General features: G+C 46.0%; 1 protein-coding gene across 14 annotated transcripts in view; it reads left to right on the forward strand.

The window, feature by feature from the left end:
• LOC143956163 (uncharacterized) overlaps positions 1-18,675 on the forward strand; it is a 309,704-nt gene that overhangs the window by 77,989 nt on the left and 213,040 nt on the right. For 9 of the 14 annotated variants that reach the window (XM_077466294.1, XM_077466280.1, XM_077466307.1 and 6 more), the window contains one exon: positions 17,135-17,258. The exons of 3 other annotated variants lie outside the window; for them this stretch is intronic. In XM_077466294.1, coding sequence (XP_077322420.1) covers positions 17,135-17,258 — 124 coding nt within the window. Of the gene's footprint in view, positions 1-15,599; positions 15,671-16,707; positions 16,828-16,913; positions 17,049-17,134; positions 17,259-18,675 lie in introns of those variants that run through there. 2 more of the 14 variants (XM_077466281.1, XM_077466290.1) reach the window with 2 other exon arrangements.

Here is an 18,675-nt window from a genome sequence, read left to right on the forward strand (position 1 = left end):
CAGCCATCACCTCAGAGTTCCCGCTTCACACCTCCTCCACTGCCATTGGCCGCACTCCCTACACACCAACCAATCACTGGGTGGGATCAGAGTGACTAGGCAGATTTTGCTCTCCTCAGAGAGACTCACCTCAGACTTCTCCACTGCGATTGGCTGCACTACCTCTACAGGAACCAATCATAGAGCAGGATCATTCACCAGGCCGATTCTGCTCTTCACAGAGACTCACCTCAGAGACCTCTCGCTGTGATTGGCTGCATTACCTCCACAGGAACCAATCATAGAGCAGGATGACAGTCACCAGGCAGATTCTGCTCTTCACAGAGACTCACCTCAGAGACCTCTCCGCTGTGATTGGCTGCACTACCTCCACAGGAACCAATCATAGAGCAGGATGACAGTCACCAGGCAGATTCTGCTCTTCACAGAGACTCACCTCAGAGACCTCTCCGCTGTGATTGGCTGCACTACCTCCACAGGAACCAATCATAGAGCAAGATGACAGTCACCAGGCAGATTCTGCTCTTCACAGAGACTCACCTCAGAGACCTCTCCGCTGACATTGGCTGCACTACCTCCACAGGAACCAATCATAGAGCAGGATGACAGTCACCAGGCAGATTCTGCTCTTCACAGAAACTCACCTCAGAGACCTCTCCGCTGTGACTGGCTGCACTACCTCCACAGCAACCAATCATAGAGCAGGATGACAGTCACCAGGCAGATTCTACTCTCCACAGAGACTCACCTCAGAGACCTCTCCACTGCGATTGGCTGCACTACCCATGGTGCCCATCTGTCCCTGATTTCAAGGAACTGTCCCTGATTTGGCACAGTGTCCCTCTGTCCCTCATTCCTCCTCATTTGACCCTCATTTTGATATTATCTATAGAGTTGTATATAAAATGCATTATTTATCTATCAAAAAGTGTTTCCCAGCGCTAAACCTTTCATCCGATTTCTAAGTTGCTTCATTTGTAAATTTCAAAAGCCAATATAAAGAAATATAGTGGTAATAAAGCAACTTGTGGGTTTAACTAATCATTTTTTGGGGTTAATTCTCCTTTAAGGGGGGCGTGTCCTACGCCTACATACTTTTGCTAGTAGGTGTCCTTCATTCCCATCTCAAAATGTTGGTTAGGTATGGCACTACCTCCACAGCAACCAATCAAAAAGCAGGATTACAGTCACCAGGCAGATTCTGCTCTTCACAGAGACTAACCTCAGAGACCTCTCTGCTGTGACTGGCTGCACTACCTCCACAGCAACCAATCATAGAGCAGCATCACAGTCACCAGGCAGATTCTGCTCTTCACAGAGACTCCCCTCAGACCTTTTCACTGTGATTGGCTGCACTACCTCCACAGCAACCAATACATATTCTGTAATCAGAGTTACCAGGCAGACTCTTCTTACCACAGAGAGTCCTCCCAGACCTTCCAACAGCCACACACTATTATCTATAGTTATTATTTCTATAGCTCTGACATATACCGCAGTGCTGTATAGAGAACACAGAGCCAGTCACATCAGTCTCTGTACTCTAATGCCCCTTCCCCCACAGTCACATCAGGGTGAAGGGTAATAATGGGCACCATGAAAAGGGGAGGTATTTGGATGGAATGACAGTGGGCAGTTTGTGTAGGAGAGAAGTGCGGAGGATATAACAGGCAGTGTGTGTGGGAAAGAAGTGCAGAGGGAATGATGTTTTTTCAGGAAAGGAGTGCAGAGGGAAAGATGGTGGGTATTATGTGCAAAAGAGAAGTGAGGAGGGTATGATAGCAGCGGTATGTGAAGGAGGGGGGAGAAGAGGATCTGATGGCAATTGCAGCAAAGGCATGTGGAGGGGAAGATGGCAGCCAGTATGTGCAGGAGAAGAGCGCAGAGGGTATGTAGACAGGCAGTACAAGAGAGGAGTACTGAGGGTTTGACATGTATTTGCAGAAAAGGAGTGCAGTGGGTGTGACGGTATGTGCAGGAGAAGAGTGTAGAGGGTATAACAGTATGTGCAGGAGAAGAGTGCAGAGGGTATGACAGTATGTGCAGGAGAAGAGTGTAGAGGGTATGACCGTATGTGCAGGAGAAGAGTGCAGAGGGAATGACTGTATGTGCAAGAGAAGAGTGTAGAGGGTATGGCAGTATGTGCAGGAGAATAGTGTAGAGGGAATGACAGTATGTGCAGGAGAAGAGTGCAGAGGGTATGACAGTATGTGCAGGAGAAGAGTGCAGAGGGTATGACAGTATGTGCAGGAGAAGAGTGCAGAGGATATGACAGTATGTGCAGGAGAAGAGTGCAGAGGGTATGACAGTATGTGCAGGAGAAGAGTGCAGAGGGTATGACAGTATGTGCAGGAGAAGAGTGCAGGGGGTATGACAGTATGTGCAGGAGAAGAGTGTAGAGGGTATGACCGTATGTGCAGGAGAAGAGTGCAGAGGGTATGACAGTATGTGCAGGAGAAGAGTGTAGAGGGTATGACCGTATGTGCAGGAGAAGAGTGCAGAGGGTATGACAGTATGTGCAGCAATACATTGCCCAAGATATGATTGTATGTGCAGGAATGGAGTGCACAGGATATGATGGTGTGCCTAGAAGAGGAGTGTGGGGGTATGATGGAGGGCAGTATGTCCAGAAGAGGAGTACGGAGCAGGATGGTTTGACAGGGGTTAGTATGTGCAGGAGGGAGTACGGGGGGTATGATGGCGGGTAGTATGTTCAGGAGAGGAGTGGGGGGTGTTAGGTGTGACCTCAACAAGTCACCTATTTGTCAGGTTATGTTACCGTTTCCCAATTGTTAGTTAGAGTTCTTATCTAAGCAAAGAGACACGGAGGTACTCAGTATTTCTGCTCAGAAGTCCGTACTTAACTCTGACTCTGAGGCTCTTTATTACATCTCTTTTATAGACAGAAAAAGGCAAGCATCAGCAATGTAAAAAAAACAACAATTTGCAAAGAAAAGGCAATTCTCCAGGTGTTATCAGCTGATAAGACAATCTTCTGGGCGTAGACTGCTTTTTAGGGCTGATGTGGCCTCTTCTTATGCGTACGTGACTAAAGATGATGAGTCCTTATATTACTGAGAAGGATAAAGACAGACAAGTATTTAGTAAAACATACTGTCAACCATTTTGTTTCCACATACCTTGATCCTTACATTTCCCCCTTTGACATCACCCTTCCCTCTTGCCCTGGGTCCACCTGAACAAGTTCTAGTCGGCCTATATCCAGAGTACTCTCCCTGACCGCGAGTTGTCAGAGGGGTATACACCCATCCCCCTGGACAGTACCAACATCTAAAATTCAGGAAGAGTGGCTTTTCTGCAAGATGGGTGATGTCAAGGATCTAAATCCACCTATCTTCACAAAAGTTCCATCTTTTCCGCAGCATTTACCTTGGCTTTCTTGCAAAAGCACATGAGCAGTTTAAAGCATGCATAAAAGAGAAATACGAATTAGAGCACCACTATAATCGTCATTGCTGCCTTCTTAACCCAAGAGAATAACCCTGAGAAACTAAAAGTTCCACCAAACGGATCCCAGTCGCGACCAATATTTCGGGCCTTCTCTTGTAAATTCTTTACTTCCGTACGGTGTTGTGCAATGATGTCATAATAGTCAGGTACCTCAATGCTGGTGTTATGTATCCAAGTACAGCACTCATAGTCCTCAGTAGTTTCACAGAGTCCTGTCAGTGCTGCACTCATACTTTCAATTGCTAATTCATGTAATTCTAATTGTTGTCTGATGGCTCTGGTCTCCAGATTTAACTTAGTAATATCATCAGAGTTTTTCTCCAAAACATCATTAATAATTCCTGTATAGTTATTTAGTCGTTTCATTAAGTCTATACCCCATCCTGTCCAGGACGGGAACCAAGCCCATGCCATGTCCTTCTTCAGGAATATTTCTCTTTTACTACGATACCTGAGGAGATATCTAGGGTGCATGCTAGCTTCTAATAGGTGATCACCTCGTTCATCACCTACTACTCCCATTACTGGTACTAAACTTGCGAGGTAGCACCATCCCTGAGCTCTTCTAGGTATCCAAGTATAACATTTATCCTCACAACAGATATATATATTATTTCCCAGTGCTACTGATCTACTACCGATATTATTTCTATAAAGGGAGGTGTATCCATAAAGAGATAGGTTACTCACTAACCACCTGGTGTTGTTGTCTGAAATATTACCGAGGAACTCAGCTAACGATTGGTGTGTGTGGGTTATACTAGGGTAGAAGACCGTGTTTTTCCCAGGAGTAGCTTTTGGTATGAAAATGGACAAGTTAAATCCTTGTGTATTTTATTCTGTGAGGTAACCAAACTATTAGCCAGGATTACTGAAACAAAAAGAATAAAAAGATACATGTTGTCATTTGCCAACTGGCTCCTTTTTACAGTGAGAAGCGTGGATCCAGGTAGGTTTCCCTTCCAATTTCACTGAGGTTGCTGTAATCAATAGCACCTGGAAAGGACCTTCAAACCTTGGTTCCAGTGTCTTCCTGGTATGTTTCTTTACATACACATAGTCTCCCGGTTGTAAGTCGTGAGTACCTGTGACAGAATTAGGGTCTGGAAGAGAAGAATACACACTCTTGTGGATTTTAGTCAGACGCTGTTGCAACTGTATTACATACGTAGTTAAACTATCACATTGCAATTGCATACTTTGAGGAAAATATAAACCTAATCTAGGTGCACTTCCAAACAGTATTTCATATGGGGATAACCCGGTTTTTCCTGTTGGGGTGTACCTAATAGAGAACAAAGCTAAGGGTAGGCACTCAGGCCATGGTTTGTTCAACTCCTGCATGGCCTTTTGTATTTTCAGCTTGATTGTACCATTTACTCTTTCTACTGATCCTGAACTCTGTGGGTGGTAAGGAGTATGAAAACTTTGTTGAACCCCTAACATTGCCATCACATTTTGCATTATTTCTCCCGTGAAATGTGTCCCCCTATCTGATTCTATTGTTTCTGGGAGACCAAACCTAGGTATCAGCTCAGTAATCAGTTTCTTGGCGGTGGCTTTTGCCGTAGCTGATTTTACAGGATAACTTTCGGGCCAGCCTGAAAATAGGCAGATGCACACGAGAACAAATTCAAAGGGGCCGCTCTTAGGCATTTGTATGTAGTCAATCTGCAGTCTCTGAAAGGGATATTGGGCCCGGACCTGATGTTTACGTGGGGTTTTCACTCTCTGTCCTGGGTTATTAATCAGACAGATTTGGCATGCAGCACAGTAGTTCCTTGCAGTACTACTGAATCCAGGGGCTAGCCATCCTTGGCTTACAATCCTATACATAGAATTGGAGCTGACATGAGTGGGTAAGTGGACAGCCGCTGCCATTGCGGGGTATAGAGAAGCGGGTAGACATATTTTGTCTCCTTCTCTCCATACATTGTCAAGGCCTGGTGCAGCTCCCTCCTTAACCCAACGGTCATTCTCAATAGCCCCTGCTTGTTCCTGTAGTTCGATTAGCTGCTGCCATGTGGTTTCGGGCATACTCACCTGTACCGTGGCTAAGGTCTCAGGGCTTACTTCCCCTAGAGCTGCCTTCTTTGCAGTTAAATCTGCAAATGCGTTTCCTTTTGCCTCAGTTGTTTTTGCGCTCGTGTGTGCCGCTATCTTCATGATGGCTACTCTTTTAACCTTTTGAAGATTGTTCAGGACTCTTTTGATTCCTTCACCATGTTTAACAGGTGTGCCTGCTGCTGTAAGGTAACCTCTAGCTTTCCATATTTGGCCATAATCATGTGTAACACCGTAGGCGTATGCGGAATCAGTGTAAACGTTCCCTTCTTGTCCCTCCAAGTGTTCTAAGGCTTTCTCTAGAGCGGTTAGTTCCGCTTCTTGTGCCGACATGTGTGCTGGTAGTGACTTTGTCTCAATTACCTGTGTGTCCGTTACCACAGCATAACCTGTGTGATATTTACCTTTGTCATCGGCAAATCTACTACCATCTATGTACAGTGTGTGTTCTGCATTTGCAATGGGTATGTCTGTGACATGTGGGAACCCCGTGGTTTCTTGTTCCATAAGTTGAAAACAATCGTGTTCATCAGATGTCATGTCCTGAAACGAAAGTGTGTCAGAATCCTGAGTATCTTGTGCTGTGTCTACACCATTATCATCATTACTCCCCCCTGTCAAATCTGTCTGTAATGGTAAAAGCTGTGCTAAGTTAAAAGAAGTGCATCGCTGAAAGGTAACATTGGGGGGTAGGAGCAAGGTGCATTGTAGACGCAGCTGCCTTGCCATTGATATGTGTTTTGGCTGGACCTGTGACAAGATGGCGTGTATGTCATGTGTGGTATGTACCACTACAGGATTGTCTAAGACAATTTCTGAGGATTTGTCAATGATAATTGACACTGCTGCAACTGCTCGTACACAGGACGGTGATCCTCTAGAGACAGGATCGAGAGCCGCCGAGAAGTATGCTACCGGCCTTTGTTTGATGTGTTGTTGTGTCAACACCCCTGTTGCGTGTCCCGTGATTTCAGCAATGTACAAATGAAATGTTTTGGTATAATCAGGGATCCCGATCGCAGGTGCCGAAATTAGTAACCTTTTTAAGGTGCTAAAAGATTCATGACCTGCTTCTGTGAGTACATAGGGTACTATTTTCAAGCAATCATATAATGGCTGCATCAGAGAACTGGCATGTGGTATCCATTGTCTACAATATGACACCATTCCCAGAAACATACGAAGTTGCTTAAAGTTGCGTGGGACATTCATTTGTCTTATGGCCTGGACTCGGTCTTCAGTGAGGTGTCGAGTACCCTGGGATATACAGTGGCCCAAAAAGACAACCTTTTTCTGACATACCTGTAACTTAGTTCTATTCACCTTGCACCCTTTTTCAGCCAGGAATTGTAACAATGAGAGAGTGGCTTTTAAACAAGTATCGCTATCCGGACAACATAACAATAGGTCATCTACATATTGCAACAATACACAAGTGTCAGGCGGTAGCCATTCTCCTAACACTGTCTGCAGGGCTTGTGAGTATAGAGTTGGCGAATGCGCCATCCCTTGCGGTAGGCGTGTCCAGGTTAGCTGACGGTTTCGAAGGCGGAACGCGAACCATGGTTGACATTCCTCCGCCAGGGGTACAGAAAAGAAAGCATTTGCCAAGTCTACAACTGTAAATGAGGAGCTATCTGATGGTATTTCTGACAGTAAGGTATGCGGGTTCGGTACTAATGGTGTTATTGGGGCCAATATTTTGTTTATTGCCCTTAAGTCCTGTACCATCCTATACCTTATTGGGCCATCCCCCAATGTCTTTTTCTTAACTGGATACAATGGGGTATTGGCTGGTGATTGTATTTCTTTTAATGCTCCACTTTTAAGTAGAGCCTCCACTTGTAGTTCTATAGCTGCTTCCTGGGGCGCACTGAGTGGGTACTGTTTCTGCTGAGGGAGAACTGCTCCTGGAATCAGCTGTAGAGTAACCGGGGGTATGGGCAGAAGCCCAACGTCTGCTGGATGTGTTTCCCATAACCCTTCCGGAAGGCTAGACAGAATTTGGTCTATTTCCGGTGAGGGCGTATTGGACGGTTCTGGTTCTTCTTCCAAGCATTGTATTTTACTACAGATTTCTATACCCTCTGGGTCATCTCCTATTGCTAGGGTGACCATGCCATCTGGGTGATAAGTAATGTTCGCTCCTATTTTCTGAAGAATGTCTGCTCCTAATAAATTAGTGGGAGCTCCTCTGGAAATCAAAAAGCGTGACAAAAACATGTGATTTCCTATCTTTACTTTTAAAGGTTTAGTCAGCGGGGCATCAGTCAGGAGTCCGTCGTAACCACTTATGGGTATGGTGTCACGGGACGTCATGTGTGGAGGGACTACTGAATCAGACAACAGACTGCGTGACGCTCCTGTGTCAACCAAACAAGGAATATGTTTACCTTCCACCTTCATCAACATGTGGAGCATTTTGTTCTCTGATTCAGCTAGGACCGGGGCAAGTCATGCCGTATCGTCCCTATCGTTGCCACTCCTCTGTCTGTTGTCCCTCTCGTCTCTGTCCGTGCTTCCTTCCTGTTCGTCTTTTATCCCTTTTCTACAATTTCTTTTTATATGTCCTACCTTGTCGCAGTAATAGCAGGTAAGAGGTCTACGGGAGGAGTTCCCTCCTTCCCTAACCCGGGCAACAGTGTTAACTCCCGGTGTCCTCCTAGGTTTAGTTTCTATTAGATCAGCTTCGATACCTTGTGCTTTCTGCAACAGCGCTCCTCTGTCCTGTAAGGCTCTCCATTCAGGAGTACACGTCTTTAGTTTGTCACCTATTTGTGGTACTAATCCTTCCATAAACTGTCGATTGAAAGCCCTAATGGTGATGGGTAGGGCTAAATCTAGCCCTTCGTCAGCCATCATGCTTTCCATATTAAGGTAAAATTCGGTAACAGTCTGACCTGGGGCTTGTTTTATGGGCGCCGTTGAGCCCCTTTCCCGCTGTTTCTCTTGGCAAAATTCTCGTAACTGAGCAATAAACAGGGGTCTAGAATCTATATGACGAGGATGTACTCCTGGCGGGTCCGTGGCAGGATCCCCATTCGGTCTAAGTGGGGTAAGTTTAGTCATGAATTGATTAAACATTGTCAGTGTCATTTTATGTCTACATATATCTTCCCCATCTTGCCAAGCTGCTTCATGTGTGTCCAGCAACTGTGTCACAAATCTGCAGAAGGCGGCGGGTTTTGCTACGGGATCAGGAGCATTCTGTACCAGTGCCATAAGAGTGTTAGCTGTCCAAGGTGCCCATGCCCTCAAGACAACTTGTCGAGTCACCGTAGGCGGTTCTCCTTCCTGCCCGAAATTTGGATTATTCACTTGTATTACCCTAGTCCGACTATGGACTGGAGCTACGGGCTCTGGTCTTTGAGCGCCGCAGTGCACACATTCCTGTGCCCAGTCTGGGTTCTGGGTACCGCATACTCGGCATACCCACCCTCTTCCTCTTAAGGAAGGATAAAGTTTTGGTCTTTCATTACCTGGTGTGGTGGTGTTATAAGGAGGTGGAGTATCTCCCGTATTTACCCTATCGCCGGGAGCAGAAGGAAGACTTTTGTGTCGGACCTTCATATCCCATCCACCCTTTTCCTGACAATACTCCCATCCCTCCTCTTTGGCCCTGTTGGATACCTTAATTAGACATCGTATTTGTGATACCCATCCGTTTTTCAATATCTCTCCCTGTCTGTCTTTCTTTATTTCTTCCCAACCTTCTACACTTAATCCATTTTCTCCATCCATCCCCAATTTCTTGAGAATCCTATTTGTGCCTTGTGCCTTATCCTTCCCATACAACATTGTAATTATGTCTTTAACACTATAACATTTCTGAGATTCCTCCTGGGGGTTTACCCTGTGTCTGGCCCATTTTGACAGTCTTGCCTAGGTGGCGTTTGGATCACTTATTAAGTGTCTCGTTGCCTTCTCCTCCTAGGGTGCCAAAATATTAAAACTTTGTCCGGGGTATTTACTTTGAAACCAAACTACTTTATACCCCAACCAGACAATGAATGCGACTACTAATACAGCAGACACGACAATCACAATCATCACTTATAGGTGGCCAAACACATATGACTAGATCTCCGGGACTTTGTGGAGACCTTATTCCCTTCCCATTACCATGGAATCTCTCAGCATTCGTTTCTTATTCCTGCTTTATCGAGGCAGTCAGGACTTATACTTTCAACCCGTTTTTAGGCTCATGAATCAAAAAGCGTATATCAAACTTAAGTGTCGGACCCCCAAAGTACTCTTACGAGTTAAGGGCGCATTCCGTTACCCATTGGGATGATATATGTTTCAATTCACACCATACAAACAGGGCTTATTTCATTCACAACAGACAGATGACAAGTAGACAGACAAGAAACAACGGTAACATAAGCCAAAATATTAAGTTCAAGACCCGCTTACTACAGAGGTTGGTGTTTACCTGAAGAACAATATAGACAGACCGGGTGGGCACAGATCTAAGAAGCACAGAGTTTATAAGAAAATAAAACTTTTCTTACCTGCGCAGGTTTTTGTCTGTGGTTCCTGATGTGCCCGACCACTTCGTTCCGTCCTTATGTTCGTTCGCCTCTTTGTAGTTTCTTTCTGCAGGTCCCTGTTCGGGCGCCAGAATGTTAGGTGTGACCTCAACAAGTCACCTATTTGTCAGGTTATGTTACCGTTTCCCAATTGTTAGTTAGAGTTCTTATCTAAGCAAAGAGACACGGAGGTACTCAGTATTTCTGCTCAGAAGTCCGTACTTAACTCTGACTCTGAGGCTCTTTATTACATCTCTTTTATAGACAGAAAAAGGCAAGCATCAGCAATGTAAAAAAAACAACAATTTGCAAAGAAAAGGCAATTCTCCAGGTGTTATCAGCTGATAAGACAATCTTCTGGGCGTAGACTGCTTTTTAGGGCTGATGTGGCCTCTTCTTATGCGTACGTGACTAAAGATGATGAGTCCTTATATTACTGAGAAGGATAAAGACAGACAAGTATTTAGTAAAACATACTGTCAACCATTTTGTTTCCACATACCTTGATCCTTACAGGGGTATGGCGGCGGGTAGTATGTTCCGGAGAGGAGTGCGGGGGGTATGACGGTGGGTAGTATGTTCAGAAGAGGAGTGCGGGGGGTATGACGGCGGGTAGTGTGTTCAGAAGAGGAGTGCTTGGGTATGACGGCGGGTAGTATGTTCAGAAGAGGAGTGTGGGGGGTATGACGGAGGTAGTATGTTCAGGAGAGAAGTCGGGGGGGGTATGATGGAGGGGGTAGTACCGTGTTTCCCCGAAAGTAAGACAGTGTCTTACTTTCTTTTTATCCCCAAAAGCCCCACTATGTCTTACTTTCGGGGTATGTCTTATATTGGAATAAAAATTGTCGAATTTTTTGTTTTAACCATAAAATTAACATTTATTAACAACCTGAACAGTATTATATTCACCACAAAACAGAATGACTTGTTACAACATTGTATAAAAAAATGGTAAAAAACGAACAGTGGAATACTGGAAGATAAAACAGATTTATTCCATGACAACCATGTCATCATCCTCAGGAATATCATCATAAACATCCACACTCTTAGGTTCCTGTGGATTTTCTTGGGACTCTCGGGACGACATTTCTTGCCGAATCATTGGCCCATATTTCTCATGGGTAGCAACTGCACTGTCCTGAAATGAGCAGGCTTTGTCCAGGTAGCCAGCTCGCAGTGCATTTGCAACGCAGGTGTTAGTGATCTTATTCCAAGAATTCTTCACCCAGTTAACAATCTCTGGCAGTCTGGGCTTCACAAAGTTCCCACGTACATTTCTCTCCATTCGGTTTTCAATGTAGTCATTGATTTCCACACGCAGATAGTCCTTGAACGGCTTGTTAATGGCGATATCGAGAGTCTGAAGATAAGCCGTCATCCCTGCAGGAATCATGATTTGGTCGATTCTCCGCTCATGAAGGAAGTTTTTCATGGTTTTGGCACGGTGTGTGCTGGCTGCATCCCAGATCAGCAACCCTCTTTTGTTCCCACGCATTACAAGCGGCAGCATTAAATCAAGCCACTTTCTTATAACATCTTGTGTGGCCCAGGCTTTTTCAGTTTCCAGCACATAAATGCCAGAAACCCGCTCAATCTTCTCCTTCTTGCCCTTTGCAATGAGTAGCGGTGTTGCTTTAGTGCCATCCAGACGAATCGTCAAAATGCAGGTGACACGTGCACTTTCATAAGCGGTGGAGGGAATGTACACTGAGGAGGTACCTCGTTGATCAATGGTGGTTTGAGCTGCTTGGCCCATGAACACGGCAGTTTCATCCATGGCGATCATGTTGCAAAGACTGTATTTAGAGAAGTCAATGTCATCCACAAACTTCTTGTAGGCTAATGCACGTTTAACAATCTCAGCATCTTCCAATCTAAAGAGGGTTGTGGATCTTCTCAAAGACAGGTCATTGCGTTCAAGAAAGTTATCCACCCAGTGCTGTGATGCCTTGAATTGTTCAGGGGAAATGTCAAACTGTGGCGACACTGCAAGGGCATATTCCTGAATCTGAGCCCTGGTCACCACCAATGTCTTTGCTCTCCTGTCTGCAACCCACTCAGAGACCAGGCTTTCCAGCTCTGTAAACATTGGTTGCCGACCACAACCAATCTTGCGCTTTTTAGCCATTCCGCTCTCCACTTTTTCACTCAGGTTAGTGTATTCTGCACGCCATTTTTGGACCAGTCGGTGATCCAACATTTTCTCCTTGCAGAACTGCACTACATTTTTGCCCCAAGATTCTTCAACAATCGCTTTTTTATACTCCACGGTGTAACTCTTCCTTTTACCACTGGAACCGGAAGCGCTCATGTCTAGGGGCTAAAATATAGCATACGGTATAAGCACTGCTTGTGGTTACGTATCACAGTCTCCCATAGGGTTACAGCCCCATACAATATCCCACACAGCGTGTTTTTGTATGTTGTCCATGGTCCTGATGGACCACGGAAAACATTACTGCTGCTCCCGCGGCCTCCACATCCCTCCGCTCATCCCGCTCTAACCGTCCGCATCCCGCAGTTAAAGGGGCACTGACAGCTAAAAAAACTGTGTAAAATGTGTTTTTTAGTGTATACGATATGCATTTTATGCGCTACAGAAGAGGACTACAAGTCCCAGCAAGCAAGGCTGCACTGCATTACAGAGGAGGCCTACAAGTCCCAGCATGCAAGGCTGCACTATGGAGGACTACAAGTCCAAGCATACAAAGCTGCTATGCTCAGCAGAGGAGAACTGTAAGCACACACAGCCCGGTATGTTGGGACTTGTAGTCCTCCTCAGCTGCATCTTGCGGTTACAAGAGCTGCAGAGAATATCTTCACACCCCCCCTCCCCCTCCCCCTCCTTGGTCTCTCTCTGTATGCACTGACCTTTTTCCGGGAGGGCACAGAGCCAGTGACACCTGCGTCGCGCCGTTCTGATCAGTCTTGGGCAGCGGCTGTCACTCACAGCCGAGCAGAGTGAAGCCGCCTCCCCCTCCTCTTGTATGGCTACACAGTGCTGTCCATGAAGGAGAAGGAGGGGGAGGCGGCTTCACTGAAGCCGCCTCCCCCTCCTCCTCCTCCATACACAGCACTGTGTAGCCATACAAGAGGAGGGGGAGGCGGCTTCACTCTGCTCGGCCGAGACTGATCAAAACGGCGCTGTCTCTTCAGTCGGAGGGGGAGGGCGCTGGCCTGGCACCCCCCCCAGGGTGCGGCCCGCACCCCCCGCCCCACTCTTAGTACCGTACGTCACTGGAGGCGGCAATACCTCGTGTTTCCCCGAGAGTAAGACATACGTCTTACTTTCGGGGTACGGCTTATATTAGCCGACCCCTCTGAAACCCCCGATACGTCTTACAATCGGGGGTGTCTTACTATCGGGGAAACACGGTATGTTCAGGAGAGGAGTGCGGGGGTATGATGGAGGGTAGTATGTTCAGGAGAGAAGTGCGGGGGGTATGACTGCAGGTAGAATGTTCAGGAGAGTAGTGCTGGGGGGTATGACTGCAGGTAGAATGTTCAGGAGAGAAGTTCTGGGGGGTATGGTATGACTGCAGGTAGAATGTTCAGGAGAGAAGTGCTGGGGGGTATGACTGCAGGTAGAATGTTCAGGAGAGAAGTGCGGGGGGTATGACTGCAGGTAGAATGTCCAGGAGAGGAGAGCGGGGGGTATGATGGAAGGTAGTATGTTAAGGAGAGGAGTGCGGAGGGTATGACTGCAGGTAGAATGTTCAGGAGAGGAGTGCGGGGGGTATGATGGAGGGTAGTATGTTCAGGAGAGGAGTGCAGGGGGTATGACGGCAGGTAGAATGTTCAGGAGAGGAGTGCAGGGGGTATGACGGCGTGTAGTATGTTCAGGAGAGGATTTAGGGGGTATGACGGCAGTTAGTATGTTCAGAAGAGGAGTGCGGGGGGTATGACGTGGGTAGTATGTTCAGGAGAGGAGTGCTGGGGGGTAGGACTGCAGGTAGAATGTTCAGGAGAGAAGTGCTGGGGGGTATGACTGCCGGTAGAATGTTCAGGAGAGAAGTGCTGGGGGGTAAGACTGCAGGTAGAATGTTCAGGAGAGAAGTGCGGGGGGTATGACTGCAGGTAGAATGTTCAGGAGAGGAGAGCGGGGGGTATGATGGAAGATAGTATGTTCAGGAGAGGAGTGCGGAGGGTATGACTGCAGGTAGAATGTTCAGGAGAGGAGTGCGGGGTGTATGATGGAGGGTAGTATGTTCAGGAGAGGAGTGCGGGGGGTATGGCGGCAGGTAGAATGTTCAGGAGAGGGGTGCAGGGGGTATGACGGCGTGTAGTATGTTCAGGAGAGGCTTTAGGGGGTATGACGGCGGTTAGTATGTTCAGAAGAGTGCGGGGGGTATGACGGTGGGTAGTATGTTCAGGAGAGGAGTGCGGGGGGGTATGATGGAGGGTAGTATGTCCAGGAGAGGAGTGAGGGGGGTATGACGGCGGTTAGTATGTTCAGAAGAGGCGTGCGGGGGGTATGATGGAGGGGGTAGTATGTTCAGGAGAGGAGTGTGGGGGGTATGACGGAGGGTAGTATGTTCAGTAGAGGAGTGCGGGGGATATTACGGCAGGTAGAATGTTCAAGAGAGGAGTGCGGGGGTATGACGGCGGGTAGAATGTTCAGGAGAGGAGTGCAGGGCGTATGATGGAGGGTAGTATGTTCAGGAGAGGAGTACGGGGGGTATGATGGAGGGTAGTATGTTCAGGAGAGGAGTGCGTGGATATAATGGAGGGTAAAGGGTAGTATGTTCAGGAGAGGAGTGCGGGAGTATGACGGCAGGTAGAATGTTCAGGAGAGGAGTGCAGGGCGTATGATGGAGGGTAGTATGTTCAGGAGAGGAGTGCGGGGGGTATGATGGAGGGTAGTATGTTCAGGAGAGGAGTGCGGGGGGTATGATGGAGGGTAGTATGTTCAGAAGAGGAGTGCGTGGATATAATGGAGGGTAGTATGTTCAGGAGAGAAGTGAGGGGATATGATGGAGGGTAGTATGTTCAGGAGAGGAGTGCGGGGGTATGATGGAGGGTAGTATGTTCAGGAGAGGAGTGCGGGGTATGAAGACCCAGTCCTTATTATTACCAGGGAAGATGTTCACCTCGCAATGGAAGCTTCACCTCACCGTAATATATTGCATTTGACTGAATTCACTAAGCTAACACACCAGGAAATGGATGTTTATTTTTAAAAAAGTGACAGTTATTTTCTAATCTCTTTGTCCTGAGATGAATATAAAAGTCATATGGCCAAAAAAATGTTTTTAATCGAATAGACACTTTGTAAATTGAACTTTATATGTTGAATTTACATTTTTTAAATACTTAAACACTATAAAATTGTAGTTTATAATTCTATTTCTTTGTCTGAATTTTATCCAAGGTATAATCTCAGTGTGTAACGATATGTAACATAATAGAGGAATGAATGATGAGGCCAAGGCCAAAACTACGAATCAGACTGCAATATAAATATATTAACACAAGATGGTGAGCGCACGTCACAATGCACCGACAGGAAGTGATGTAGAGGTAAAAACAGGAAGTTCCGGGTGAGAGGTGAATTGGAAGGAAGTAGAGAGGAGACATTACTGGAACTGGCAGTAGAGGAGGTAATAAGATATTATTTTATATTTACACCCAGTAACCCCCCCCGTCATGTCCGTCCTCTTCCTCCATAGTCACTGTGATGTCTGTTATGGTTTATGGTCCGGATACAACCTAAATATAGAGCCATTTATCCAACTGTCCATCCAGAGCCTCTGGTTTATGGACCAGATACATCCTAAATATAGAACCATTTATCCAACTGTCCATCCAGAGCCTCTGGTTTATGGACCAGATACATCCTAAATATAGAACCATTTATCCAACTGTCTATCCAGAGCCTCTGGTTTATAGACCAGATACATCCTAAATATAGAACCATTTATCCAACTGTCTAACAAGAGCCTCTGGTTTATAGACCGGATACATCCTAAATATAGAACCATTTATCCAACTGTCCATCCAGAGCCTCTGGTTTATAGACCGGATACATCCTAAATATAGAACCATTTATCCAACTGTCCATCTAGAGCCTCTGGTTTATGGACCGGATACATCCTAAATATAGAGCCATTTATCCAACTGTCCATCCAGAGCCTCTGGTTTATGGACCAGATACATCCTAAATATAGAACCATTTATCCAACTGTCCATCCAGAGCCTCTGGTTTATGGACCAGATACATCCTAAATATAGAACCATTTATCCAACTGTCTATCCAGAGCCTCTGGTTTATAGACCAGATACATCCTAAATATAGAACCATTTATCCAACTGTAACAAGAGCCTCTGGTTTATAGACCAGATACATCCTAAATATAGAACCATTTATCCAACTGTCCATCCAGAGCCTCTGGTTTATAGACCGGATACATCCTAAATATAGAACCATTTATCCAATTGTCCATCCAGAGCCTCTGGTTTATAGACCGGATACATCCTAAATATAGAGACATTTATCCAACTGTCCATCCAGAGCCTCTGGTTTATAGACCAGATACATCCTAAATATAGAAACATTTATCCAACTGTCCATCCAGAGCCTCTGGTTTATAGACCAGATACATCCTAAATATAGAAACATTTATCCAACTGTTTCCAGAAATCAGAGTCTTGTATGGATCACATGATCACATCCGTGAGCATGGAGGGGGACCCGAGTCACATGACTGAGAGGATATTCAACCTCACCATGGAGATCATCTACCTTCTGATCGGAGAGGTGAGGAGGATTCTGGGAGGTCACATGGCATTGCTCTTATCTCTATTAAGAAAAAAACAGACCTGACCGGAGTTCTTTCAATGCAGGGTTTTCCTCCAGTGAAGTCTGGTGACCATCTAACCATCACAGTGCCTTCACCTCGTTTCCTGAAACCCAAGAGAAACAATAGGAAGAAGATTTTTGATGTTTCCAAGAAGATCATTGATCTTCTGACAGGAGAGGTGAGCGGTGCCGGGAATTCTGGGACATTATCCAGTAACAGACAAGGGATGTGTCTGGATGGTGACTGTATCATTGTGTGTGTCAGGTTCCTATAAGGTGTCAGGATGTCACTGTCTATTTCTCCATGGAGGAGTGGGAGTATTTAGAAGGACACAAGGATCTCTACAAGGACATCATGATGGAGAATCAGCCGCCCCTCACATCACCGGGTAAGAGGAGACTTTATTGTAAAGGAGAGAGCAGTACGGAGGCTCCACCTAGATCCCCCATCATCTGATAAACACATAGAAACAATGTATTCAGTCAGTGTGTGTGTTTCCTACAGATGGATCCAGTAATGGGAACCCACCAGAGAGATGTCCCCGTCCTCTGTATTCCCGGGATTCCACAAAGGAAGATCACACCATCCCCCACCATCATCAGGTAGGTAGACTTGGTGATTCTGAACTTTGTGAGAAGACATTTTTCTATGTATTCTCCTGTTTTAGTATTTACTTTTGTGTCTGAAATGCTTAATTTGTTCCCCCATCTCAGTGTAGCCCCCTGGAGTTTAGTCAGGGAGCTCCTCACAAAATTACTTGCCAGGAGTAGGGATGGCCAAACGGTTTGCCCGGTGGTCGTTTCGCGGCGAATTTCGGCTGTTCGCCATCCGCCCGATTGGCGGACTATTGCCGCCGTTCGCCCGGCGGACTTCCGTGTTTACTGTGTAAAAGAACTTTGACCTATGATGACACATCCATCATGGGGTACAGGACAGCCAATTGAGACATTACAGCACATGGACACTTGGACATTCCCCCTAACTTATAAATAGACCCGATCCGGCGGCCATTTTACATTCTTTCTTCTGTCACTATAGGGAAAGGTTGCTGTGTGGAGCAGGGAGAGACTGCAGTGACCCAAATCGCTAGCTATTTGGTCCACAAAAGTCCTTTTCAGGACTGGTATAGGTGTTAGGTTTAGTTCAGGATATAGGTTTGAGGCACTGCTGTGCTACTGATTTTTGCAGCAGCCTGTCTTTTGTCAGTGTAGAGAGAGGGACAGGATGCTGTGTGCTGCAGGGACAGTCAGTTTAATCATTAGCTGTTACTATTAGGTCCACAAAAGTGCTATTCAAGTTATTGTTCCAGCAGCCTCTGTTTTGTCAGTTTAAAAGAGGGACAGGCAGGAAGCTGTGTGTGAGGCAGTGAGGGACAGTCAGTTTAATCAGTAGCTGTTACTATTAGGTCCACAAAGGTTCTTTTCAGGACTGGTATGGTAATAGGGTTGTACACGTATAATATGCTTTCTTCCAAATATAGAAAGAATATTATACTTGACTGCTGCCCTTCTGCTGCAGTAGTCCTTTATCAGTATAGGGACTGAGGTACAGTCTGCTAATCATTCACAACCTACTTGTTCCACAAAGGTCCTTATAAGGACTGGTAAGGTATAGGGTATTACAGTACATAGGGTTGAGTGAGGTACAGTCTGCTATTCCTTAAGGACTGGTATAGGTCCACAATACATAGGGCTGAGGTGCACTACTGCTGACCGCTGCCCTATACTGCAGCAGTCCTTCATCGGTATAGGGACTGAGAGTTTTGTCACAGGGTCATTTAAAAAATGACAGGCAGAGGAAAAGGC

Source organism: Lithobates pipiens, unplaced genomic scaffold, assembly GCF_037356315.1.
Source record: "Lithobates pipiens isolate NorthernLeopardFrog02 unplaced genomic scaffold, aLitPip1_a1.2 Scaffold_35, whole genome shotgun sequence".
In the NCBI taxonomy this organism is placed as follows: domain Eukaryota; kingdom Metazoa; phylum Chordata; class Amphibia; order Anura; family Ranidae; genus Lithobates; species Lithobates pipiens.